Source organism: Typopeltis vanoorti, chromosome 2 (assembly GCF_054136105.1).
Source record: "Typopeltis vanoorti isolate ZY-2024b chromosome 2, IOZ_Tvanoo_1.0, whole genome shotgun sequence".
NCBI lineage: Eukaryota > Metazoa > Arthropoda > Arachnida > Uropygi > Thelyphonidae > Typopeltis > Typopeltis vanoorti.
This window is the reverse complement of record NC_143550.1, coordinates 175,358,470-175,385,663: the sequence shown is the minus strand read 5'-3', so window position 1 is coordinate 175,385,663 and position 27,194 is coordinate 175,358,470. Positions and strand designations below refer to the sequence as shown.

General features: G+C 34.9%; 1 protein-coding gene across 1 annotated transcript in view; it reads left to right on the top strand.

The window, feature by feature from the left end:
- Positions 1-27,194, top strand: part of LOC150109683 (caspase-6-like) — a 272,422-nt gene that overhangs the window by 160,744 nt on the left and 84,484 nt on the right. Inside the window, exon 5 of the mRNA XM_090413966.1 lies at positions 1,515-1,661. Coding sequence (XP_090270092.1) covers positions 1,515-1,661 — 147 coding nt within the window. The remainder of the gene's footprint in view (positions 1-1,514; positions 1,662-27,194) is intronic.

Genomic DNA, 27,194 nt, shown 5'->3' with positions numbered 1-27,194 from the left:
ACATCTCTTCCTTACAAACATCCCTCAATGATCATAGCAACAGACTACAATTCACCATGGAAACAGAACAGAACAAATCCATCAATTTCTTAAACCTGACATTAATCATAAGCCATAACAGGATAGATACGAAGATATTCCACAAACCCACACATAGGAAACTACCTCCATTTCAATTCATACCACCCATATTCCGTTAAAAAATCAGTCATCCTATCACAATTTATCAATGCTTACAAATTCTCAACCAACAGCAATTATCTTAACACGGAACTAAGGTATTTAACACAGGTTTTCAAAAATTGCAACTACCCCACACATCTAATAAATTACGCGAACAATACGGCAAAATCCCGTCTTAACAATAATACAACCAAAGGAGACTTCCTGTCACGTATGGTCATCAAATTGCCATACATCCAAAACACATACAAAGCCTACAAATACATTTTCAAAAACACGGACTATAAGCTAGTATTTACCACGAACCAAAAATTAGCAACTCTCCTGAAACCTACTAAATCTCTCACTCACAAAGAAATATTTGAACACCACAATGTAGTCTACAAATTTCCTTGTCAAAAAGACTGTGACGTCAACTATTAGGTCCTTATGGACTAAACTACAAGAGCACTTCAGGGATTGCAATATTCCTTTTCCGGAATATCTGAACACAAAAAAACATCGCAACATCAAAAAGAAAAACAAAACACAGAGTACAGGGAAGACAGAAATTGCAGCTCACGCCCTTGAACTAAAACATATCCCCCAAATCGACAAGGCCATAATCATAGACCAACAAGACAATGAAACAGTGCTTAGAATATCCGAAACTATTGCCATAAAATGCAATGAAAATTCTATCAACGTCCACCGCCCCTACATAATTTCCAAATGTTGGATGATCCAAAACTTACAAATTAAGCCATGCCTCCGGCCATGTAGCGACCACAAATGTCCTAATTTGGCAGATGCAACTTGCAGCCTTGACATAGTCCTACACTCATTTTGATAAAGTTCCGATGATGGTCAGACGACAACTGAAGCGGTCCACACCCCGTTAACCCCTGTCCCAGTTTCCACATAAGGATACCCTTCCCCTTCGTCCCCCCCCTCTCCTCCCACAAAAAATGCGGCCCTGAACAAAATTATATACATTTATATATATATATATTATTAATTGTAATCCGGGTTTCCAAACTTATTTTCCATGTCAAAACACACCCCCTAGTCTCCACTGTGTGTGCACCCTAAAATGCCTTTTGATAAATCTAGCTTGAGCTGACAAAACATCAGGTTATAAATACTTAATTTATCTATTAAATTGGTCTCTACATAGTTTATTCTAGAAATTTCATCATGAATCACTACAACTAGAGAAATCTGAATATGGAAGTTGAAAGACTTATATTGAAGAATATATTTTTCTTTTATATATGCTATATAGATTATAGTAAACATCCTTACCATAATTTGCCTAAAATTATCTTCATATTATTTTTTTATTTCATCAGATAAACTTATGCAAGTGTGGAGGAAATTTGGATTCTTAGTGCAGGCTTTTGATGATCTTACCAGTGACGAGATAATACAAACAATAAGCACACCTTTTACAGATTTGGATGTCTTTGTTGTTTGCATATTGACACATGGTAAAGAAGGTAAGATAGTTGTATGGAATTATTATTACACAAGCATCTCTATATCAAATGGCAACCCATAATGTAAGCCAGTGATACTAACCCCTATTCACACACCTTTCATATCTCTTCTTAAACTCATTCACTGACAGATAACTCATTATTGCTTCTGGCATCATTCCTTTTATTTACCTATCACAAATAATTTAGTCTTCATATCTTTGCTAACCACCAAGAAATTATATACTTTGTTTAATCCTTTATCCAAGTGTAAGCAAACAAAGTTTGCACCTGAAATATTTTCAGGACTGGGGAAACTCGTATATAGTAGCTGATTACTTCACATCACTTGCCTTAGTATCCCATAATGCAAAGCACATATCCTTATGGGTATGTAAAATGCTGTACATTATGGGAAGGGTCACTACCCAGACCAGTTTCGACCTTTATTGAGGTCTCGTCAGTGGAAGCTAGACCCACAGGTGATACTAAGGTTGAAGTAAAGCCAAAGTCGTCATTTCTTATACGAGTAGCCCCAGTCCTGAAAATATTTCAGGTGCAAACTTTGTTTGCTTATACTTATAAAGGATTAAATCAAGTATATAATTTCTTGGTATCTTTCATTTATAGTGGAAAAGCTTTCAACACCTATCCTCATCAATTTTTTAGTCTGTTTCTGTCAGTATCATATCTATCTACCACCTTGTAATCTTCTAAATAAGGAAAATAAGGAGGTTGTCATGTACCTTTGACATAACTATGAACAACAAATTACATGATAACCACAGTAATTAACTTTAATGAAATCCATTAAAATTCAGTGAAATTTGAAATTTCACTGAATTTCAAATCAGTATCATCAGAGCGCAACACAGGTATAAGTGTTGTGCTCTGACAGTAAGTGAAACAATACAATTGTAATGGACAAAAGTCCATTACACGGATCTAAAGTCCGGATATTATTTCTGGGAAAACTCCCGTAATAATAATAATGATGATCTAAAGTCCTATTTTGGAATCCTCTAATGTTGTAAAAAAGAAAGAAAAAAAAACATTACAGGTATGTGGGAGTTGCTCCATAGAAGTCTCTTATCATAAGAGACTTCTATGGAAAAGAAGCTTCATCCCACCAGATACTGTGTTTAAGGTCAATACTATGCTGTGTCAGACCAGACTTTTGAGGTTTCACATATTCAGTGTAATATTGATGTTCATTGAGTCTTTTTTCCACAGAACGGCTTGTCTACCCCAAGTATGTCAAATTACTTTCACAAGGAATCTGGTAAACACCAGCTAATGAGCGAGATGACACTTTGTCTTTTGTAGATGGTAACAAATGAGAATTTTTGTCGATAGGGAATATGTGGGATAAGAAGTATTTTTCTTTGAAGAAGTATTTCTTCAAAATTCTACCAATAGATTCAGAGATACCAGAAATATAAGGTATTGGAAACCTCCAGTCTGTTGAAGAATCCTTAGGTGTTGGAACATTGGAGTCAATTATCTGCTTGATTTGATGAGGGTTGTAACCATTTAATTCCATTAAAATTTTGATATGAGAAGCTCTTATTGTAAGCTTTAGAGAGAGAAGAGCATACATTATATTCTCTATTAATTAAAAACTTCATGACACTAATTTTTTGAGAGGTGTGATGACCCAACTTTTGATGAATGTATTTGCCAATAAATACATTTATCAACAAAGTACTAGAGGCTGTGTGAGCAAGAAGGATGTCCAAGAATGGTAAACTACCAGCATTTTCTTTTTCATCATGAATTGAATGTGTGGATGAAGGCTATTGATCCTTTTTAGGAAAGTGGCATGTTCATTTTTAGAATGAGGTCAAACAGCAAAAACATCATCAATGTAACAAAACCAAACAGATGGTTGGGTACAAATAGATGAGAACAAGTATATTCCACATGGTTCAAAAAATAACTTGCCAAGGGCAGAGACAGAAGGCTACCCATGGCAGTGACTTCATCCTGTCTATAGATCTTGTTTTTCCATTTGAAATATCCTGATTAAATAACAGATTCAAAAATCTTCACACCATCAGAAGGGAACTCATCATATAGTAAGCTAATAGTGTCAGATAATGAAATGTTGGTAAAAAAGAGAAATTATGTCAAAGCTGACTAATGTATATGACTCTTGTATTTGAATATTCTTGAGTTGTTTGATAAAATGTGTGGAATTCTTGATGAATGATCTGGATTGTCCAACATGGGCAGTTAATAAACGTGAAAGAAATTTAGCAATTCTACAGGTGGGAGAGTCAATACAGTTCTACAATGGGTCTTACTGGACAACTTTCTTTATGAATTTTTGGTAGACCATATAAATAAGGATTAAAGCAGCAGCTTCAAAGCATAGTTTATTAGCATTTCAACATGAAAATCCTGACAGATTGTATTTGATGTTATGCAAAAAATCAAGATGCGGGATATAGCATTTAGCCAACACATTCGTCTCGCATCAGACAATGGGCCTCCAGAAATGTTCGTTAACCATTTATTAGTAGGAGTGTTGCCGGAAGTAAATTTAAATATAAACACCTTTCCAAAGAAGGTTGTGAAGCCCTTTTACATTAGCCTAACCTGAATCGGAACAATTGTCAGTCTCTGTCTCTTTCAAAAGTTTGGGAAATTCTCATTTTATGTAAACATCAAAAATAGTTTGAATATTAATTATTAATATCTAACTTGTGTACTATTTCTCATAGTACTCATCAATAAAAATGGAAATAAAACAATGTGAGAATTACAAAAGTATTTCCTTACTGCTTGTTCCTGGTAAGATTTATACAAGTATACTTGAGAAACGGCTAAGAAAAATTGTGGAAGAGAAGCTTGGTGAATAACCATCTGGATTCAGTCCAAATAGAGGTTGTCAAAATCATATTTTCACTTTAATACAAATAGTTGAGAAATCTTTGGAATATAACAAGGATTTGTATTTAAGTTTTATTGATCTGGAAAAGGTATATCAAAGGTGCCAAGAAGAAAGCTCTTAAACGCTACAGTTAAATGGTTATATACCGTTAAATTATATCAAGACATTATACCAAGCAGTACGTAGTGTCTGTTTAAGCTATAAGTCAGCAATTACACTTGGAAGTGCAGGAAGATGGTTTGAGATAAAATTGGGTGTGCATCAAGGATGCACATTATCTCTACTGTTATTCATTATCTATATGGATCATATCATTAAGGAAAGTATTAAATCTGATATCAAATTGGTGATGTTAATCTTAGTTTTCTTTACTTTAAGTAGATGATGTTATATTTAAGAATAAATCCAGTACAAGTCTGCAAGATTCCCTGACTAAAATGAATAACTGTTGTAATAAATTTAGTATGAAAATCAGCAATAAAAAGACAAATACAAGCAGAAAGATTGAAAACATGAACTGTATCCTGAATGGTGAACCTATAGAACAAGTAAAACATTTCAGCTATTTAGTCATAATGTTTAGTGAAGATGGCAAATTAAATATGGAAATAGACAACAGAATTAGTAAAGCTGCTATGGTAGAAAGTCAGCTGAATATATTTATTTATATAGAATAAGAAAGAAATTAGTCATAACACTAAATTAGCTGTATACGAGACTGTTCAAACCAGTTTTAACTTATGGATCTAAGAAATAAAACACTTGATTAAAGACCAGAGACCTCTGATATGAGAGTTCTGAAAAATATTAGTGGGGTGAACAGATAGTACCAATGGAAGTATCACATTAAAAATGTGAACAAGACCCAGAGGAAGAACAAGATATATAGATGGATTGATACAGTACGAAGCACCTTAAACAGCAGAAATATAAGATCTGATAATATTGAAATCTTGACAGATTAATTTGGAGGAAAATTATTGATCAGAGTTAGTAATGGTGTAACTTTTTCATGTAGTACTATCATAATTATTCTGTACCCATAATGTAAACTCGAATTAAGTCCATGTTTTTCACTTAGCTTCAGCGTCTCTTCTAGTGGGTTTTAAAGATCTTTTTTATTTTCAGCTAACAGTACTGTATCATCTGCATATCTTAAGTTGTTTATATTCCTGCCTCCTATGCTGAGTCCTTTTAAATTCTTCTAATTTCTGGAAGATATTTTCAGTATAGAAGTTAAACAGTATGGAAGAAAGAACACAGCCTTGTCTGCACCCTTCTTTATTGGGAATTCCTCTGAGATTCTCCTGATATTTTTATTGAGGCAGTTTGCTCCCAATATAGATTTATCAGTAATCTGGTATCTTTACCATCTACTCCTAAATTTCTGATGCATTTGATTAGTTATTCATGTTGTATATTGTCAAAGGAATTTGTGTAGTCAATAAAACATAAGTAGACTTCTTTCTGCTTCTCCAGATATCTTTCTGTAATAGTTCTAATGTTGAAAAGTCATTCTCTAGTTCCTTTATTTTCCTGGAAATCAGTTGTGTTTCATTAATTTCCATTTTGATTTTATGTTTATTTCTTTCTAGGTTGATATATAACATAAGTTTTGCTATCTAACTGATCAGACTGATTGTTCTGTATTCTTCACATTTGATTGTCTTCAATTTTTTAGGTATTGGTAGGAACGTTGACTGTTTAAAATCTTTTGGTAGGTGTCCAGCTTTGTATATTTTGGTACATATGTCAGTCAGTGATCTTATAGCCTTATCATCTAAAGCCTTTAGATATTCTGCCATAATTCCATCCATTCCTGGAGCTTTTCCTGGTTTCAATTTCATAATGGCATTTGTTACTTCCCAGGTAAGAATAGTAGGTCTCTCCAAATCTTCTTGCATTGACTTATCTGTTCTATCATGAATGTAGAGTTCCTTTGAATACTCTACCTGATATAGATTTATCAGTATCTATCCCTTATTTTGTCTTTCTCCATTAGGATGTTTCCACTGGTATCTTCAATGCAATGAGAACCTACCCTTTTGTAAGATTTGTTAGTTAGCTCCCTAACTTTTTCATGAAGTTCTCTGGTTTTGTGCTTTTTGTCCAGAAGTTCAATTTTCTTGCATCTGTTGTTGAGCCATAGTTCTTTTGCAATCCTACATTCTTTCTTGATCTCCTTGTTTAAGTTCTTGTATTCAGGATGAATTTTGTGTTTCTTTCTTTCCTCCATCATTTTCAGTATCTTGTTATTCATCCAGTGTTTACTCATTTTCTTCTCAAATTTTCTTCCTTCCTTTTTTATGCCCTCTTTAAATTTCTGTCATCTATCCTCAATCTCATCTTTAGTGTATGGATACTTGGTGGGATCAGAAACATTAACAGCAATGGATTGTGCCAGTTCCTTTAAAAAATTATCTTATATTTCTTGATTTTTAAGGGATCCAAGATCATATTTTTCTACGTTTAGAGGTTTCATCGTTTTCTTTAATTTTATTGTGGCTTTAATAACCACAGGGTTGTGGTCTGATCCAATATCAGCTCCTGGGTATGTTTTGGCTTGTAAGATGTTATTCCGGAATCTTTTTTTAATCATTATATCAGCAAATCATTGCTAGTTTTATAACTTTAAAAAGCATATGGGGCTGCTTAACATTTGAATTGTAGGTGAAAAAAGCGTTAGTGCTGATAATGATGCTGCATGAGTTTCCCCATGAGTTAAAACAAGTGATTAAAAAGGAGACTACATAAAGAAACACATTTTTAATGTCAACAAATCAAGTTTGTTTTAGAAGAAGATGCCTTCAGACACTTATTTAGCAGAAAAGGAAAAGTCACAACTAGGATATAAAATTTCAAAAGACCATTTGACACTTTTATTAGGTGGAAATGTATCTGGTGACTTTCAATTAAAGCTTTTACCTGTTTAAACCAAACATATTTGGTCGTTTTATAATTAAATACAAACTTATTTAATACTGACCATTTATAAAACAAACTTACGTTATAGCCTACCAGTTTCGCCAGCAAACTGTCGGGCTTTTTCAAGGCGTTTACGGAAAGACATAAAAACTAGTAAATGCAAATTGAAAGGAACATAAAAAATGTTGTAAACCAACAAGTAGCTAAGGTTACACGTTCGCGTAACAGAGAGGACTTATTGTTCTTATTCATTGTCATGCATGCGTGGTTGTTGTAAACATGTAATGGGATTACTGGCTAGCTGTAGTTCAGATTGATTTAGAGAGAGGATCAGGTTTTTCCACGAACTGTTTAGGATTGCACTCTGATTTCTGTTGAGGTTTCCACCGGTTATTAACACTATTTTGGCTTCCTTGAATAAATGATGTCCGTAGTCATCATCCAGATATGGCATGGAGCTGTTTTGCCACTCTATCGTGTGGTTAGACGTACAGAAATGATGTGCTAAGCTGGAAGAGATACTTCTGTTGTGGTTTACATCACCAACATGTTCTTTTTGTCTGATTTCTAAACTCCGTGAAGTTTGTCCGATGTAGGCAAGACCACAGGAGCATGGAATATAATATACTCCTGGATATTTGTAGAAAGGCACCTTATCTTTTGGTGCTCCTAAAACTTGTCTGATGCTGGTGGTTTGTTTGAAGACCATTCTGATGTTGTAAGCTCTTAGTATTCTGGCTATTTGATAAGAAATTGATTTGATGAAAGGGATCACTACAACAGAAATGTGCTGGGAACGTGATTCTTCTTGTCTGGGGTTGTCACCGTATAGATATTTTTTGATGATGTTTTGAGGATATCCATTTTGTGATAATGTGTTTGCTATTAGTGAGAGTTCAGTCTGTGCATCCTCCTCTTCTGATATAAACTTTCTGGCCGTATATTTCAACATGTGGATAATGCTCAGTTTGCGTGTCTTGTGATGGTTTGAAGTATAATGAAGATATCTTCCAGTATCTGTGGGCTTTCTGTAAGATAATTTGACACTATTTGATTGTTTCTTTATCAAGATGTCTTAAAAATGCAGTTGGTTTTCCAACTGCATTTTTAAGACAATTTAAGCAAAATCCACTTCCAGAGTGAATTTTATCTTGTTATGTATTGAGTTTGTTGTTTTAAGGATACTTGCGACATAAGACTGAATGATATAATCACGTAATCACAAGAAAGATATTTATTTAACCAAATATTTCGGTCTGGAAATAGCAGACCATCGTCGGTGGTATTACAAGAACAGTTTAAAAAATATACAAGCTAGAATACTAACAATAGATCGTTGAAATTAGAACATGCCGCGTGATGTTATATTAGTGATATAACATCACGCGGCATGTTCTAATTTCAACGATCTATTGTTAGTATTCTAGCTTGTATATTTTTTAAACTGTTCTTGTAATACCACCGACGATGGTCTGCTATTTCCAGACCGAAATATTTGGTTAAATAAATATCTTTCTTGTGATTACGTGATTATATCATTTATGTATTGAGTTGATTTTATCCTCAAACGATTTTAGGTTTTCTAAGCTGTCTTGCCATATAATGAAGATATCGTCAACATCTCCACCATATAGATGGTCTAGGGGAGATTGTGGAGAGAATTTCTTTTTCAAGTTTTTCCATGAAAAGGTCTGCACAAGATGGTGATAGCGGGCTTCCCATTGCTAGGCCTTCTAATTGTTGGTATATGGTGTTGTTAACCTTGAAGAAATTAGATTGAAGGCAGTGTCTAAACATCTTTGTGATATCTAGAGGAAAGAGATCTTGGATGATGTTTATTACCTCTTTTACTGGTACATTGGTGAAAAGGGATACAACATCTAGACTGACTAGCATGTCTGTTGGTACAATCTTAATGGCTTGGAGTTTATTTACAAAATGTTGACTATTCTTGATATAGGATTCTGTTGATCTTATTTTATTATTTAATAACTTTGCAAGATGCTTTGCCAAAAGGTAGGTTGGTGATGATCTTCCATCAACGATTGGACGGAGAGGTATATCCTGTTTATGTATTTTAGGTGTCCCATATAGTCTTGGAGTGATAGGATGTAAGGATTTTAGTGTTCTCTTCACTTCTTCTGGCCAAATTTTACAATTTCTGATTAGTTGATTTGTTTCATCATGATTTTTTATTGTGGGGTCTGTCTAGGAGCTTATAGGTGGAGTTGTCTGATAGTAATACGTTTTAATTTATCATAATCTTTAGAGTTAAGGATAACTGTAGAATTTCCCTTATCATCCTTTGTAATAATGATATCGTTTTTCTTCAAGTTGAGAATTGCCTTTCTATCGTAAGGAGATGTGTTGAGAATAGGTTGGGTGAGGATTATTGTACTTTTGAATCTAATAGTGTTGGCTACGTTTTGCGGTAGTGGATATAGGCCTTTTTCAATTCCACACATGAAATCCATTTTAGGAATGTGTTTGGGTGTAATCGCAAAGTTAAAACCTTTTTTGAGAATGTCAGATTCATTTTTTCATTCACATTCATTCATTCTCCCCAATCTCCCCTAGACCATCTGCATGGTGGAGATATGTTGACGATATCTTCATTATATGGCAAGATAGCTTAGAATACCTAAAATCGTTTGTGAATAAAATCAACTCAATACATAACAAGATAAAATTCACTCTGGAAGTGGAAAACAACAACCAACTGCATTTTTTAGACATCTTGATAAAGAAACAATCAAATAATGTCAAAATATTTATTTACAGAAAGCCCACAGATACTGGAAGATATCTTCATTATACTTCAAACCATCACAAACTGAGCATTATCCACATGTTGAAATATAGGGCCAGAAAGTTTATATCAGAAGAGGAGGATGCACAGACTGAACTCTCACTAATAGCAAACACATTATCACAAAATGGATATCCTCAAAACATCATCAAAAAATATCTATACTGTGACAACCCCAGACAAGAAGAATCACGCTTCCAGCACATTTCTGTTGTAGTGATTCCTTTCATCAAGTCAATTTTTTATCAAATAGCCAGAATACTAAGAGCTTACAACATCAGAGTGGTCTTCAAACTAACCACCAGCATCAGACAAGTTTTAGGATCCCCAAAAGATAAGGTGCCGTTCTTCAAATATCCAGGAGTGTATTACATTCCATGCTCCTGTGGTTTTGCCTACATTGGACAAACTTCATGGAGTTTAGAAATCAGACAAAAAGAACATGTTGGTGATGTAAACCACAACAGAAGTATCTCTTCCGGCTTAGCACATCATTTCTGTATGTCTAACCACACGATAGAGTGGCAAAACAGCTCCATGCCATATCTGGATGACGACTACGGACATCATTTATTCAAGGCTGCCACAATAGTATTAATAACCGGTGGAAACCTCAACAGAAAGCAGAGTGCAATCCTAAATAGTTCGTGGAAAAACCTGATCCTCTCTCTAAATCAATCTGAACTACAGCTAGCAAGCTCTGTCACGTGAACGTGTAACCTTAGCTACTAATTGGTTTACAACGTTTATGTTTCTTTCAATTCGTATTTACTACAGGAATACCTCGATTATCACGATTCTCAATTTATCGCGGTTTTTAATTTGATACCAAAATTCCAATTATTGCACTCCAAATTCGAATTATCGCGGTTGTGAGATGTAGCCCACTACATATGCAATCAGTTCGAGTTGCTACTTTCCAGGTATCTCTCTCTTGTAACGCTTCGTTTTTCTCCGACTGCGCCTTCTCACCACTTACCAGTAACTATCCGCCCTTGCCTGCAGTACGTGTGGATATTTATTTCTCTTATTTACCCCTACAATGAATGCTAAAAGAAACAAGATGATTTCAAGTCTACAGCTGTCAAGAAGAAACGTAGAGTGATCAGCTTAGAAGATAAGTTGCATATGATAAATAAGTATGAAGCAGGCATAACCAAAGCCAAAATTGCAAGCCAGTAGGAAAAAGAAAACCAGGACATCCTCTTAAATGATTCAATGATGACTTCTAAGGATGGAACAGGCCATGCTAGGCCTAAATCCTTGATACGCATGATGATGATGAAAATTGCAAGAGAGTACGGTCTAAATGAATTAACTGTTCGCCATATTTTAGACCATGCTGCAAACTCTAGGGCTTCGATCTAGGACTAAAAGAAATTGAAAAAGGTGATGTTCAGGACCTGCTTCAGTCACATGATAAGGAGCTGGATGATGAAGACCTAATTAACCTCGAGAGAGAGAGGGAACGTGCTTACGATGCTGAAATCGATGATAATGACGAACAAATTGACTTGGCACCGAAGGAATTTACCCTCAAAGAAATGGATGAAATGTTTAGAATTGCTGAAAAATTTTAAAGAAAAAGTCTTAAATGGCGATCCTAATCTCGAGCGATCACTGAAAGTTCGTCAGGAAATTGAAAATTCCATCCGTTGCTACCGAGTTTTATACGAAGAAAAAATTCCACCAGACAACTCTACACCAATTTTTATCCAAGAAAGAATAATTATATGTACTTCTTATATATAAATAAAGATTAAAGAATAATCTTGTTTTTCTTAATGAACCTTCATTTTTTTACTTAACACATTTAACGCATTTCTTTTTTACTTGATATATAAAATTTAATTAATAGATTTGAAAAATCCTTGGCATTGATCACCCATTTTACACGGATTATTTAATCCGATTATCGCAGATTCGATTATTGCAGTATTTTTCATGGCAACAATAACCGCGATAATTGAGGTATTCCTGTAGTTTTTGTCTTTCCGTAAACGCCTTGAAAATGTCAGACAGTTTGCTGGTGAAACTGGTAGGCTATAATGTAAGTTTCTTTTATAAATGGTCAGTATTAAACAAGTCTGTATTTTAAAGCTTTTACCTATTTATCAAGCTGAAAATCCTTGAGCTCTTAAGCACTATGCTAAAAGTGCTCTTCCTGTAATATGGTGATCAAATAAGAAAGCATAGGTGACAACAAATGTGTGAAGAATGGTTTACAACTAGTTTATGTCCTGCAGTCGAGTGTTACTGCAAAGATAATGGTATTATTATTATTATTGTACAGGCACCTCCATGGAGTCAGTAGACTCCAACTATCAACCAACTTCCCACACACTCAGTCTATCTTCACAGACCACTCACTATTTTAGTCACTCACCTCTGAATCTTCTCCACCACTTCCTCATCCTCAAGAAACCCAGGACCAGACTTGAGCACAGTAATCCAGATGTGGACGTATCAAAACATTATAAAGAGGAATAACAACTTCCTTATATCTATTTGTTAATGTGTTCTTCAATAGCCAAGTAATCTTATGGGCTGCTTTAACAACATGTCTTCTAAACTTTAACTCTCTGTCTACCACCACCCCTAAACCTGTAGCTTCATCTATTTCCTGGAGTACAGTGCCATCAGTGTGATACACAGCTTGTAATCTATTTATCCCAAAATGCATAACTTTACATTTTTCTGCATTAAACTGATACCCATTATCTTTTGCCCATACTGACAGTCTATTTAAATTATCCTACAAGCTCTCCACATCACCTTACCGAATGCATACTGAATATAACGTTTAAACAAAAAAATTACAAACTAAATAGTTCATTCAGTCTCTCACTCATTTAAAACAAAAACTTAATAGTTAGGTTACTGTACCTAATTTCACATCATCAGCAAATAACTGAATATTTTCTTTCAGGTTATTTCCTGTATCATTTATATACAAATTAAACAGCAATGGTCCCAGCACTAAACCTTGCAGCACACCACTAGTCGCCAGCAGCTACTCTCCTGTTCACTTACCAGTGTCTTATCCCTCCCCATTTCTTGTAATTTGCATAAGAGTTCCATGTGGTATTCTGTCAAATGACTTTGCAAAATCTAGCAGAATCATCATGTAGCCAGTTCTTTTATACAACTCTGCTGTTACTCTATTATAAAAAGACATTAAATTACTAAGGCATGACCGACCCTTCACAAACCTATGTTGCCTCTCATACAGTATCATATTTTTATCAACCCATGCTTTTCACTTTTTGATCAGTTTTAATAGTACTTTTATCACCATGTCTGAGATACTGATTTGTCTATAATTTGCTACTGCAGTTTTAGAATCTACCGTATGCAAGTGAATTTGACCTCTTTCCACTTCCTTGGAACTCTACCAGAGCTGAGACTTAAATTAAAGAGCCTAGTCAGGGCCATTGCCAGTTCCCTTGCACATTCTCACAATACTCTAGCTGATATTCCATGTAATCCCACAGCCGTATTTACATTGAGATTCTGCAGTATCCTAAGAACCTCCAATTCATCTACCTCTTTTCCCACATTAATGTCTGTCACATAGGTTAAAGCAGTAACCTCACTAGGAAGATATATGCTTGCAAAGTGGACACTCAGTAACTCGACTATTTTATCTGACTTTCTTGAGAGATAACTATCTCAGGCAGCATGTGAAAAAGGGCATGCAAGTATCAAAGTTTTAGATCTGATCATTCAATCAGAGGATGTAGTTGTGGGCGAGGTTTCACAATTTCCTCCAGTTGTCGAGAGTGATCATGAAGTGATCACCTGGGTTGTGGCTAGCCATATACCAGACTTTTGTGAGGAAAGGATATATGTGGAAACAAGGTTGGTGATTATGACAAGCTTAGGAGGCAGCTTGGAACTATAGCATGGAATGAGGAGTTGTGTGGTAAGGAAATAAATACTGGTTGGGAATTGACAAAGAAGTGCATGACAGTATCAATGCATGAATGTATTATGAAAGCTAAAAGGCTGAATATCATAGGTGTAAAATGGATGAATGAGGAGCTTAAGCATGAAATCTGAAAGAAAAGGAAGAAGAATAATGGTAATAATCAGTTACATGAAGAATATAAAGTATAAGCTAGGAGAGTGACTCAGTAAAAACAAAAAGAAGTGCAGAATGAGCAGAAATTAGCAAATCAGGTGAAGAAAAACCATAGTTTTTTAGATATGTTGCACATAGAAGGAAGAATGATTATCATAAGATAATGTTAATGAATAAAAATTGTAAAATGGTAACTGGTGCAGAAGACATTGTTGAGGTATTCAGTGATCAGTTTATAAGTATATTTCTTCCTCATCAGGATGAAATCATGAAAAACTTAAGTGTTGAGGACATAAGAGACAATGGCTTAAATGTGAATGAGCAGGAGGTATTTGAGGGAATAAATAAATTTAATGTCAATATAACACGATAGGATTTGATGATGTATCACCATGCATCTTAAGGGAATGTTCCAGGGAATTGCCAGTAGCATTGGCTTGCCTTTTTAACAAGAGTCTTAGAACAGTACAGGTTCCAAGGGAACAGAAAGCAGGTAAAATTGTTCCACTGCATAAAGGGGATGATAATGCTGTAGCTACAAATTATAGGCCAATCTGTACATATGTGGAGTAGCAGTGAAGGTACTAAAGAGATTGTAAGATACAGAAATGAGTTGATAACAGCAGTATTCTCTGTGATTATTCAGCATGGGTTTTATAAAGGGAGATCATTTTGATTGTTGATATTTGGTCTTTTTTACTAAATATGAGACATTTTCTTTGGATTTTATTGGACCATGATTTTTTATATAAATATACGTATACAATCGTCACCAGTTTCGCCAGCTTGGGTCTGTCTGGCTTCTTCAGGACGAGAATGGTTACATTAATATTAAATGCTACAACAGAAGAATGCAGTAACAACCTTAAAATCAGTTTAAAAAAAATTTTTTTTTTTTTAACTGATTTGACAACAAGAAGAACTCTCAGCACTTCATTGAAAAACTAAAAAAGTATCAATATATCCAAATAGATATACTTGCAAGTCTAGACGTAGTGTCTTTATTCTCGAACGTACCGGTCGAAGAAGATTAAGATCATAGAAGATCTCTTTCCAAACGACATTACACAGCTTTTCCACCATTGCCTAAAAGCAAACTATCATCATCATCATCAAATTCCTGCCATGTACCCTCAAGGGGTGTACAGGATATGACAGTACTACATGAAAAAATTACATCATTACTAACTTCCTATCTACAATTTTCCTCCAAATCAGTCTGTTACTTGTCAAGACTCCAACATTATCAGATCTTATATTTCTATCGTCTAAAGCACTTTGTACCGTATCAATCCACCTATATCTTGGTCTTCCTCTGGGTCGTTTTCCTGCCAACCTGGCAGAGAACACTTGTTTTGCTAATCTTTCCTCTCCCATTCTATTTAAGTGACCATACCATCTGAGATTAGCTCTGCTAACGCATTCCTGGATGCTGACAATGTGAAGTTCTTTCCTAATATCCTCATTTTTAATATGATATTGCCATTGATGCCATCTGTTCCCGCCTCTAATCTTTCTCAGGACTCTCATATCTGCGGTCTCTAGTCTTTGGTAAAGTGTTTTACTTCTGACCCAGCTCTCAGATCCATAAGTTAAAATTGGTTTGAACACAGTCTTGTATACAGCTAATTTAGTGTTCCGACTAATTTCTTTCTTATTCCATATGAATTTATTCAATTGACTTCCCACCATACCAGCTTTGCTGATTCTGTTGTCTATTTCTATATTTAGTTTACCATCTTCAGTAAAAATTGTGCCTAAGTAGCTGAAATGTTTTACTTGTTCCACAGGTTCTCCATTCACAACACAGTTGACATTTTCAATGATTCTGCCTATTTTCATTGTCTTTGTCTTTTTATTGCTGACCTTCATACCATATCTATTACAACAGCTATTCAATTTAGTCAGAGAATCTTGCAGACTTGTAGCGGATTTATTTAGAAGTATAACATCATCCGCATAAAGCAAAGAGCTGACATTAACATCTCCAATTTTGATATCAGGTTTAATACCACATTCCTTCATAATGTGATCCATATAGATAATGAATAACAGAGGGGATAATGTACATCCTTGTCTCACACCAGATTTAACATTAAACCATCTTCCTGTACTTCCTTCAATTCTAACTGCTGACTCACAACTCAAATAAAGACTAAGTATTGCTTGATATAATGCCCCATTGACACCATATAACTGCAGCGTATTGAATAGCTTCTCTCTTAGCACCTTGTCATATGCCTTTTCCAAATCGACAAAACTTAAATACAGATCTTTGTTATATTCCCATGCTTTCTCGACTATTTGTCGTAAAGTGAAGATTTGATCCTGACAGCCTCTATTTGGCCTGAATCCAGCTTGTTCTTCACCAAGCTTTTCTTCCACAATTCTTCTCAACCGTTTCTCAAGTATACTTGCATAGATCTTGCCAGGAACACTTAGTAGGGAAATACCTCTGTAATTCTCACATTCAGTTTTATTTCCCTTTTTATATATGGGTACTATGAGAGCTCTACTCCAATCATCGGGAATTCGTTCCCCTCTGTCCAGGCTTTCTGAACTATGCAGTGCAGCCACTGTAAGACTCTTATACCACCATACTTCAGCATTTCTGGTCGAATATCATCTACTCCTGCTGCCTTTCCACATTTCAAGCCTTTGATGGCTTTTTCTACTTCAAGTATGGATATGTATTCCTGACTGCATGCCTGGTCAGTGTTTTTTATCACTGTGCTGTCATCACTGCTTGTTTCATTTAGCAGTTTTTCAAAGTAATTACTCCATACTTCAAGGATATCTTTTTCTCCTGTTTTCATTTCACCTTTATCATCTCTAATTCCTTTTACAGCACTCTTTCCTCCATTCCTAAGCTTCTTCAACAACCTCCAGAATATTTTGCCACCTTCTTGATATTTATTTTCTATATTCTTGCCAAAGTCCTCCCATGACTTTTGTTTAGCTAGTTTTACACACTGTTTAGCTTTCCTTCATTTGTCTCTGTATTCTGTAAGAGTAAAAGCTGACTTATTTGCCAGGAACTTTTGATATGCTTTCTTCTTTTCCTTCACTGCCTCTTTAACTTCCTGTGTCTACCAGGGAGTTCTGATTTTTTTATCCTTGCACACAACCTCACCACATGCCTCCCTGGCAGAATCAATCAATGTTTCCTTCAGAGTTTGCCACTGAATCTCCAAGGTTTGATTCCTGTTCTCAAACTCTTTCATTTTCTTTTCAATAATCTTTCTGTATTTTAGTCTACAGTTCACATCTGAGAGCTGCTCAACTTTTATTCGCTTTAAAACTTTCTTACATGTTATTCTTTTCAATATGAAATTCAATTTTATCCTGCTCAAGACTAAATAGTGATCACTTCCAATTTCAAATCCTCTGTACACTCTGGTGTCCTGCACCAGGGAGAAAACATCACTATCAACAATAACATAGTCAATGAGACTTTTCTTATTCCTAGCCTCTTCTCTCCATGTGAATTTGTGCACATTTTTATGTTGGAACATGGTGTTAGTAATAACCAGTCCATGTCCTGAGCAGAAATCCAACAGATATTTGCCATTATTATTAGCTTTGCTCTTTTCTCCAAATTTTCCCAAAATATTTTTGTATGTCTCACAATCATTTCCTACTCTACTATTTAGATCCCCAACAAGGACCAACTTTTCCTTTTTCATTGTGTCAGTTGCTTTTTCTAAAGCCTCAAAAAATTCCTCCACTTCTACCTTAGTAGAACCTTCTGTGGGACCATAGGCACAAATAAGTCTCATTGTCCAGTTCCCCATTCTCATATTTGCCCACATTACTCTACTTGAGACTGACTGCCATTCAAGAACATTAGCCTCGTATTTTGTGTTGAATACTATGGCTACTCCTTCTTTTCCTTGATTGTCATTTCCTGAATATAACATTTTGTATTTATTGCTCAGAAAGATCTCACCAGTTTTGGTCTTTATTGTTTCAATCACCCCTATTATGTCGATCTGGTACTTATCTAATTCCTCAGCTAGCTCCATTTCTTTGCCATTCAGACTTCTTACATTGATAGTACCGATCTTTAACTCTGGTGATGTTGAGTTGGGGTTTGTTTTCAGATTTGTTCCAGTAGCTGACTTTTCGCTGTTCGCCCTGGTTCCCTGGCGAAAACAACGGGGGCCTTGTTTAACCGGGCGACGCCCCAGCCGGCATGAAATTTTGTCATGTTGTACCATCATTTTTTATTTTGGTTTAACCAATAAGAATACAATTTGGTCGGCTAAATCCCAAATTGCCAGCCCATCCTCGTTCGTTCAGTATCAAAGTAGATACCCAACAGGGTGCACCACGAGAAGGTGAGGATTGGACATTAGGTCAGAAGCCCTGGTCGGTTCTCCGCATTCCTTTAAAGGCTATGTGGAGGTATCCTCTCAGTTATACAGCTTTGACCCTCAAGCACCCCTTTAAAAAAGCAAACTATTTTAAAGTAAACAACTTATTGTATCCATAACTGGAAGGCTTTGCCATGAGCAGTCCCCTGTCACCACCATGCATTGATCTGTTCATGGAAAAATTGGAAAATGACATCCTATCAAAAATAACTCCGAAACCATCAGTCTGGTGGAGATATGTAGACATGTTCAGTGTTTGGAAAGACACAGAAAATGACTTGCACGAGTTCCTTCAAAAAAATAAATTCTTTCCACCAAATAATTAAGTTCACATTAGAGTTAGAAAACAACCATCAATTACCTTTTTTGGACGTATTAGTAAAAAAACAGAATAATGGACAAATCAAGCTCACAATCTACTGCAAACCTACAGACACTGGACGTTATCTTCATTTTAAATCTACTCATCATTATGCACAAAAACTTAGCATCATTCATTTGCTTAAAAACAGAGCAATAAATATCATCACAGAAGAAAAAGATCTACTTGACGATCTCTCACTCATATCAAAAACTGTATCCAAAAATAGTTATCCACAAAATATAATTCAAAAGATTCTCTATAGAAACAGCCCACACAACAACCTCAAGTGACACAGTACACATCGTTCACCATCATACCTTATGCAGGCTCAGTCTCCAACAAAATAGCAAAAATCATGAAGTCTTTCAACATCAGGGTTGCCTTTAAACCTATTTTAACTACATGGCACATGTTAAGATCTCCTAAGGACAGCATTGCCTTCTACAAATGCGCAGGGGTATACAACATTCCATGTTCCTGTGGACTGAACTGTGTAGGCCAAACATCACGTAGCCTAGAAATCAAAAAAAAAAAAAAAAAACATATCAGATGTCAACAACAGCAGAACAGACACCTCAGTATTAGCCCATCATTTCTCAATTTTGAATCATTCCTTTGATTGGGACAACAGCTCCATGCCGTACATTGAAGAAGATTTCACATGTAGAAACTTTAAAGAAGCTGCAGTGGTACTCTGTACAGGAGTCAATCTCAATAGAAATCAAGGCATGATATTAAAAGACATTTGGAAAAGCTTAATAAATTCACAAGTTCTATGTTCTTGCCAATTTATTGGCAAGAACATAGAAAATAAATATCAAGAAACTGGTAAAATATTCTGGCGGTTGTTGAAGTTTAGAAATGGAGGAAAGTGTGCTGTAAAAGGAGTTACAGATGATAAAGGTGACATGAAAATGGGAGAAAAAGATATCCTTGAAGAATGGAGTATTACTTCGAAAAATTGCTAAATGAAACAAGCAGTGACAGCACAGTGGTAAAAAACACTCAACAGGCATACAGTCAGGAATACATATCCATGCTTGAAATAGAAAAAGCTATCAAAGGCTTGAAATTTGTAAAGGCTAGTAGATGATATTTGATCAGAAATGCTAAAGTATGATGGTATAAAAGTCTTACAGTGGCTGCACTGCATAGTTCAGAAGGCCTGGACAGAGGGACGAATTCCTGATGATTGGAGTAGAGCTCTAATAGTATCCATATATAAAAAGGGAAATAAAACTGAATGTGAGAATTACAGAGGTATTTCGCTACTGAGTGTTCCGGGCAAGATTTATGCCAGCATACTTGAGAAACGGTTGAGAAGAATTGTGGAAGAAAAGCATGGTGAAGCACAAGCTGGATTCAGGCCAAATAGAGGCTGTCAGGATCAGATCTTCACTTTACGACAATTAGTTGAGAAAGCATAGGAATATAACAAAGATCTGTATTTAAGTTTTGTCGTCGATCTGGAAAAGGCATATGACAAGGTGCCAAGAGAGAAGCTGTTCAATACACTACAGTTATATGGTGTCAATGGGGCATTGTATCAAGCAATACTTAGACTTTATTTGAGTTGCAAGTCAGCAGTTAGAATTGAAGGATGTACCTTATCCCCTCTGTTATTCATTATCTATATGGATCACATTATGAAGGAAAGTGGTATTAAACATGATATCAGAATTGGAGATGTTAATGTCAGCTCTTTGCTTTATGGGGATGATGTTATACTTCTAAATGAATCCGCTACAAATTTGCAAGATTCCCTGACTAAATTGAATAACTGTTGTAATAGATATGGTATGAAGGTCAGCAATAAAAAGACTAAGACAATGAAAATAGGTAGAATCGTTGAAAATGTCAACAGTGTTTTGAATGGGGAACCTGTGGAACAAGTAAAACATTTCAGCTACTTAGGCACGATTTTTAGTGAAGATGGTAAATTAAATTTGGAAATAGACAACAGAATCAACAAAGCTGGTATTGTAGGAAGTCAGTTGAGTAAATTCATATGGAATAAGAGAGAAACTAACACTAAATTAGCTATATGGAAGACATTGTTCAAACCAGTTTTAACTTATGGATCTGAGGGCTGGGTCAGAAGTAAAACATTTGACCAAAGACTAAAGACTGCAGATATGAAAGTCCTGAGAAAGATTAGAGGCGTGAACAGATGGCATCAATGGCAGTATCATATTAAAAACAAGGATGTTAGGAAAGAACTTGACATTGTCAGCATCCAGGAATGTGTTAGCAGAACTAATCTCAGGTGGTATGGTCACTTGAACAGAATGGGTGAGGAAAGATTAGCAAAACAATTGTTCTCTTCCACGTTGGCAGGAAAATGACCCAGAGGAAGACCAAGATATAGGTGGATTGATACAGTACAAAGTGGCTTAGACGATAGAAATACAAGATCTGATAATGATGTTGGAGTCTTGACTAGTAACAGACTGATTTGGAGGAAAATTGTAGATAGGATGTTAGTAATGATGCAAATTTTTCATGTAGTACTATCATATCCTGTACACCCCTTGAGGATACATGTCAGGAATTTGATGATGATGATAATAAATTCACTATGCTTAGCAGAACTGAATTACGTGAAAAACTATAAAATGCGATCTGCTAACAATGATTAATTCTCCACGCTTTATTATCTTAATGTCGTGTGTCCTTTTTAATTTTTTTTTTTTTTAAACTGGTTTTAAGGTTGTTACTGAATTCTTCTGTTGTAGCGTTTAATGTTAATGTAACCATTCTCGTCCTGAAGAAGCCAGACAGACCCAAGCTGGTGAAACTGGTTGACAATTGTATACATATATTTATTTAAAAAATCATGGTCCAATAAAATCCAAAGAAAATGTCTCATATAAAGGGCGATCATGTTTTACTAACTTATGTACTATAACAAGGGACAAATTTCTTTGATAAGGGAGATGCATGTACAGTGGTATACTTAGATTTTGCAAAAGCTTTTGATAGACTGCCACACGACAAGCTGTTAAATAAATTGAAATGGATGGGATTGGATAACAGACTTCTGAGTTGAATCAGTGACTGACTGTCAGATATCGGAAAGCTGTATATGAGGGTGCAGTATCCTGAAAGAGGAAAGTCGCTATTGGTGTGCTGCAGGGACTATTGATCATTTTTGATATTAATGATATTTGGATTGGTTTAACTGGTGATATGCTGATGATTGGGGAGAGCAATATAGAGTCAAGTAGATGTTATGGCCTTACAGGAGGACTTGAATAGATTGCATGAATGGGCAGGTAAGCTAAACTTTCAGTTCGTTATTGTAAAGTGTAAGGTTTTGAAATTTGGTAAACAACAACATGCAAAGTATACACTTGGTGGGGAAACTTTAAAGGAGTGTAGAGGAGATAAAAGATAAGGCGTGACACCTTTTGGCTACTTGGATATGAAAATGTAACTTTTGCATTACTTCAACCTTGGTATCACCTCTGGGTCTGGCTCCCACTGATGAGACCTCAATAAAGATCAAAACTGGTCTAGATAGTTTTTTTTATACAATGAAACCTGTGGTGAATTCATCACTAAAAAAAATTTGCATATTAAAACTTATCACTGTGATTAGTACGTGTGTTTTTTAGTGATGTCTAGATAGTGACCCTTCCAATAATGCATAGCATTATACATCTCCTTAAAGATATGTGCTTTGCATTATAGGATACTAAGGCAAGTGATAGTCATTAGCCTCTATATACAAGTTTCCCAGTCATGAAGTTACCTCACATGCAAACTTTGTTTGCTTATACTTGGATAAAGGATTAAACCAGGAATATAATTTCTTGGCATCTTTAATTTATCTCGTATGAATTATTTTGCATAGGACGTGTTAGAAAGGGTCCAGAGAAGATTCACAAAGGTGTCTAGTGGCTTCGGAATGTGGAGTACAAAGACAGATTGAGATAATGTAAATTGCAAAGCCTCAGAAATAAGAGGAGGGGGGATATGAGACATAAGCTAGTCAGGAGTTTATCAGGTTGAAATGGAAGATATATTTCATAGAATGGGAGTGGTAGAACAAGAGGCCATCTCTAGAAACTGTTTAAGGAAGATATGAGCAAAGAAGTGAGGAGGAGGTTCTTCTCATGGAGAGTGGTTAATGAGTGTAATGCATTGCATGAAGATTTTTTTTTTTTTTTCAAATATTTACAAATGTACAATGATCATCTATTCAGTATATTATTTTACAAGGTTCAGCACGTTGTGCTACATATTACATATAATGAGATTTAAATAGTAATGATGATAACAGTTTTTTTTTTTTAATAACAATCATAATAATTATTTACAATTATGTTGTTCAGAGTTATTACATAAGTTGTATAATATTACATGTTGCAGTTTACTATTTTTTTTTCCAAGTTTGAAAAGGGGTGATTATACAACAGTATTTACACATATGCAATCTAAATATTATATTTCCTTATTCTCACAAACATACAGTGTAAGTACATGATTTACATTTAAAGAATTTTTTTTTTTTATTACATTGCATACATTTGTTACTGTTATTATATACATTACATACATTTGATAACATATGATACATTACTTACATTTGTTTACATGTGATACTTACATTATGTACATTTGTTTACGTATAATATATACATTACATACTTTGGTTTTCATGTGATACGTACATTACATGTATTTGGTTACATATGATACATCTTGTATGAAAACTAATTTCTTTGCTTTCATCCTCGAAGCTTATATGTAAGCTTATCTGAGGATGACACCGGTTGGTTATTATGTATTGGTTTTTTTTTGTTTTTTTTGATAATAATAATAATAATAATAATAATAATCCTTTTAATTTTTCTGTGCACATTAATTATTTCTGGTGAGCTTACAGTAAACAAATTGTACATAATTATCATTATTTTTTTACCAATACTGTAATTGTCCATTTGGAATGCATTACACTGTAACACATTATAATAATGCTTTAAACAGTGCAGTTTTGCATATCACAGAGCTTTTTGGAACCTGTTAACCCAATTGTGCAAGGTATTACTGTATAAGTAGCATATTCACGTGGATTCTGTTTACTTACTCTCTGGTAAAAGATTAGAACAAGAATATAATTTCTTGTTTATTATAATTTACTTTGTAACAAAATGAAAAACTTTTCTACAAAAGTGTGCAGAACTATTATGTATACTTCCCTAAAGGGGTATCGATTGCTAGTAATCACAGGAAAGAAAATATATAATATGTATGTATATATATTTTTTCTTTTTTTTTCCCCTTACAAAAAACTTTTACATAAAGAGAATGAAAGTTCAACAAGACCGTTGATGATGTTAAGGGAATGAAAGAGATATAAAATAAATCTGATAGAATAAGGAAAAAAAGATGTTTTGTTAAAAAAAAAAAAAAAAAAAAAAGGTCGTGAAGAGTAGAACCCAGTTTCATGTTCTGTGACATAGGATACTAGAATGTGCAAGTGTGTGACCTTTGAGACAAAAACAGTTGAATACAGATGTGTGCATGTGTGATTGGAAATGTGTAGGAGTGGTAATCAGAAAGACTTATGTTGCAGCTTAAGCAAAGATAAGTTTAATTTATATATTCTTTGGCAATATGGTCTGCATTTTGGTGAAATTTCCTTTCTTGTTTAATTGGACTGATTGCATAGTAATTGTTGACTTTTTTAGATTATTGGGCAAGATTTTTTTGTGTGTGTAAGTTGTATCTTACAGTGAGCTAAGTCAGAATGATAGTGAAGGCAAAGTTTGCTACGTTTGGCAGTACAAAAAAATCAAATCTGGCGAATGGCATTGATTTTTTTTTTTTTTTTTTTTTAATGTCATAAGTGCAAATGCATGTGTGAACAGAATGTAGAAGTGTGCAGAGAGAATGAAAATAAATTTGAGAGTGGATAGCAAGGTATCATTAAATAATAGCAAATAAGAAATGAATGTTAGACCAGTTAGAAGGCAACTGTGAGGAGCATAAAATTGTTATTACCAGAAGGGTAAGCAACAAATTTTGAGTACAATTATAAAAAGAATGTGATGAATAGGGCAGAATGACTGGTATAGTGAAAGTTAGTGTGACTGCAGGTATGAAAAAGAGCACAGCTGATGGAACACAAACTAATATAATGTCAATATGAAAGAGAGTATGGATACTGGAATGCAACAGAGTAGAGGAATGGAAGACTTCCAAATTGAGTTGAATCAAAATGAGATGAGGCATGTGCAGAATGAAATTAGAATAGTAAATTACAAATGGAAGAACTGAATAAAATAAATAGAAAGTGGTGACAAACGATTTGGGTTGCACTGTATGGATATTCCATTATTGCTTCTAAGCACAATTGATAGAAATAAGAGCAACAAGATTATTTGTCCTCTGGCCTGGAAGCAGTGTAATGTATAAGTTTAGTCAAGTATATTATCTAGCATCCACTCTACAAAATAACTATTTTGAAACAGTACTTACACAAAATCTTGGGGCCCTTCATGTTTCAACATCACAGAGTCCCAACATCATGAATGAAAATATCAGCATTGCTGAAGAAATAGAAAAATTAGTAGTGGACTCCAAACATGGTTTTTACTACTTTAAGCCACTAATAACAGATGGCAGCATTACACAATGTGAAATTAAACTTACCTTACTGCTTCCTAGAGACAGAGGCTTCGTCTATTGTCTGAAAGGTGTAAACAGTACATTTTGCCCCTTGCATACATTGAGTCAATCTTAGATAATTCAATATTATTTGACTGAGGAATATTTAGGAATAGTATCAGATCCAGATCCATCACTGTAGATGTATAATCAGAGAATTTGGGTGCACAGATGTATTAAACTTCACTGAAGTTCAGCATAAAAAGCTGAATCACTTAGCATCTAAGGTGATGCATGACACTGCCCTTTGGTTGGAATGACTTTGGTTCAAGTCCTGTCTAGGGTGTAGAGAAAATATAGAGTTTTTAACTAAAGGTTGAAGTGGCAGAAACTGAGATTTTTTTTATCCCACAAAACAGGTAAACCAGCTTGAAGAAAAGCATGCAATTAACATGGTATACTGGTCTCATAGCCTTAGGTGCTTCATCTGCAAATCCGTACAGTTCTACCTGCTGAATGTCATTTCCATCAGCCTTTTAGACTAAGGTTAGGTGCTTGTAGTCATTCTTTCTTGGCTCTGTCAAGAATATTGATGGCCGTCTTTTTCAATTATGGTTTCCAATATTAATAACGTTTGTAACATTTGATTACAAAGTATGTTATACTTGACAAGAAATTCATAATACAATTTAATGGAATAACTACAGCACAGAGAGAAATTAAACAGCAGGTTTAATAATTTCAATATTTCATTTCTGTTAGAGGATAGAGTTCACGGAAGTACCTTCTTTATCTTTATATAATGTGTCCTTCCAAGAGAAATAACCAGCATGGATAGCAAAATTGGAAGGGCACCTCTTGATGTTACCACTCTCAAACTTTGTCTGGTTAAGATATATTGATGTGTTGTCTATTTGGCCACATGACTCAGATACATTACTCTTTCCTCCTCCACCTCAACAGTTAGCTTCCCAGAATCCAGTTCACTATAGAAAAAGAGAACAACAGCTTGCCTTTTTTTGGATACTCTAATCACATGTCTGTCCAATGGCACCCTTTCTTTTGCAGGTTACAGAAAAACCCACCCACACAAGCAGATATATGCATAATCATCCCCCATCTCAACAGTATTGTGTTATCAAAACCCTTTTCAACAGAGCCTCCAATCTCTGTTCCACCCAAGCTTCCCTTACAGATGAACCCTCCTTTATTTGCCAGACCTTTCTGTCAAATGGTTACAATGCCAAAAAGATCTACAATTACCTGCTCTTTAATTTTTTTTTTTTAATTTTTTTACCTGTTCTTTCTACCTCTTTACATCCCTCTCAATATAAAGACTATAGTAATATTATTGATATTCCCTATATCTGTGCACATAAAAAAAATGGCCAGATTATATTTAAAGAAATATAATCTTTGCATTGCTTGCAAGCCTCATTTGAAGCTGCCTTCACTTTTCTGCTCTCCTAAGGCTCTGTTTCAGTT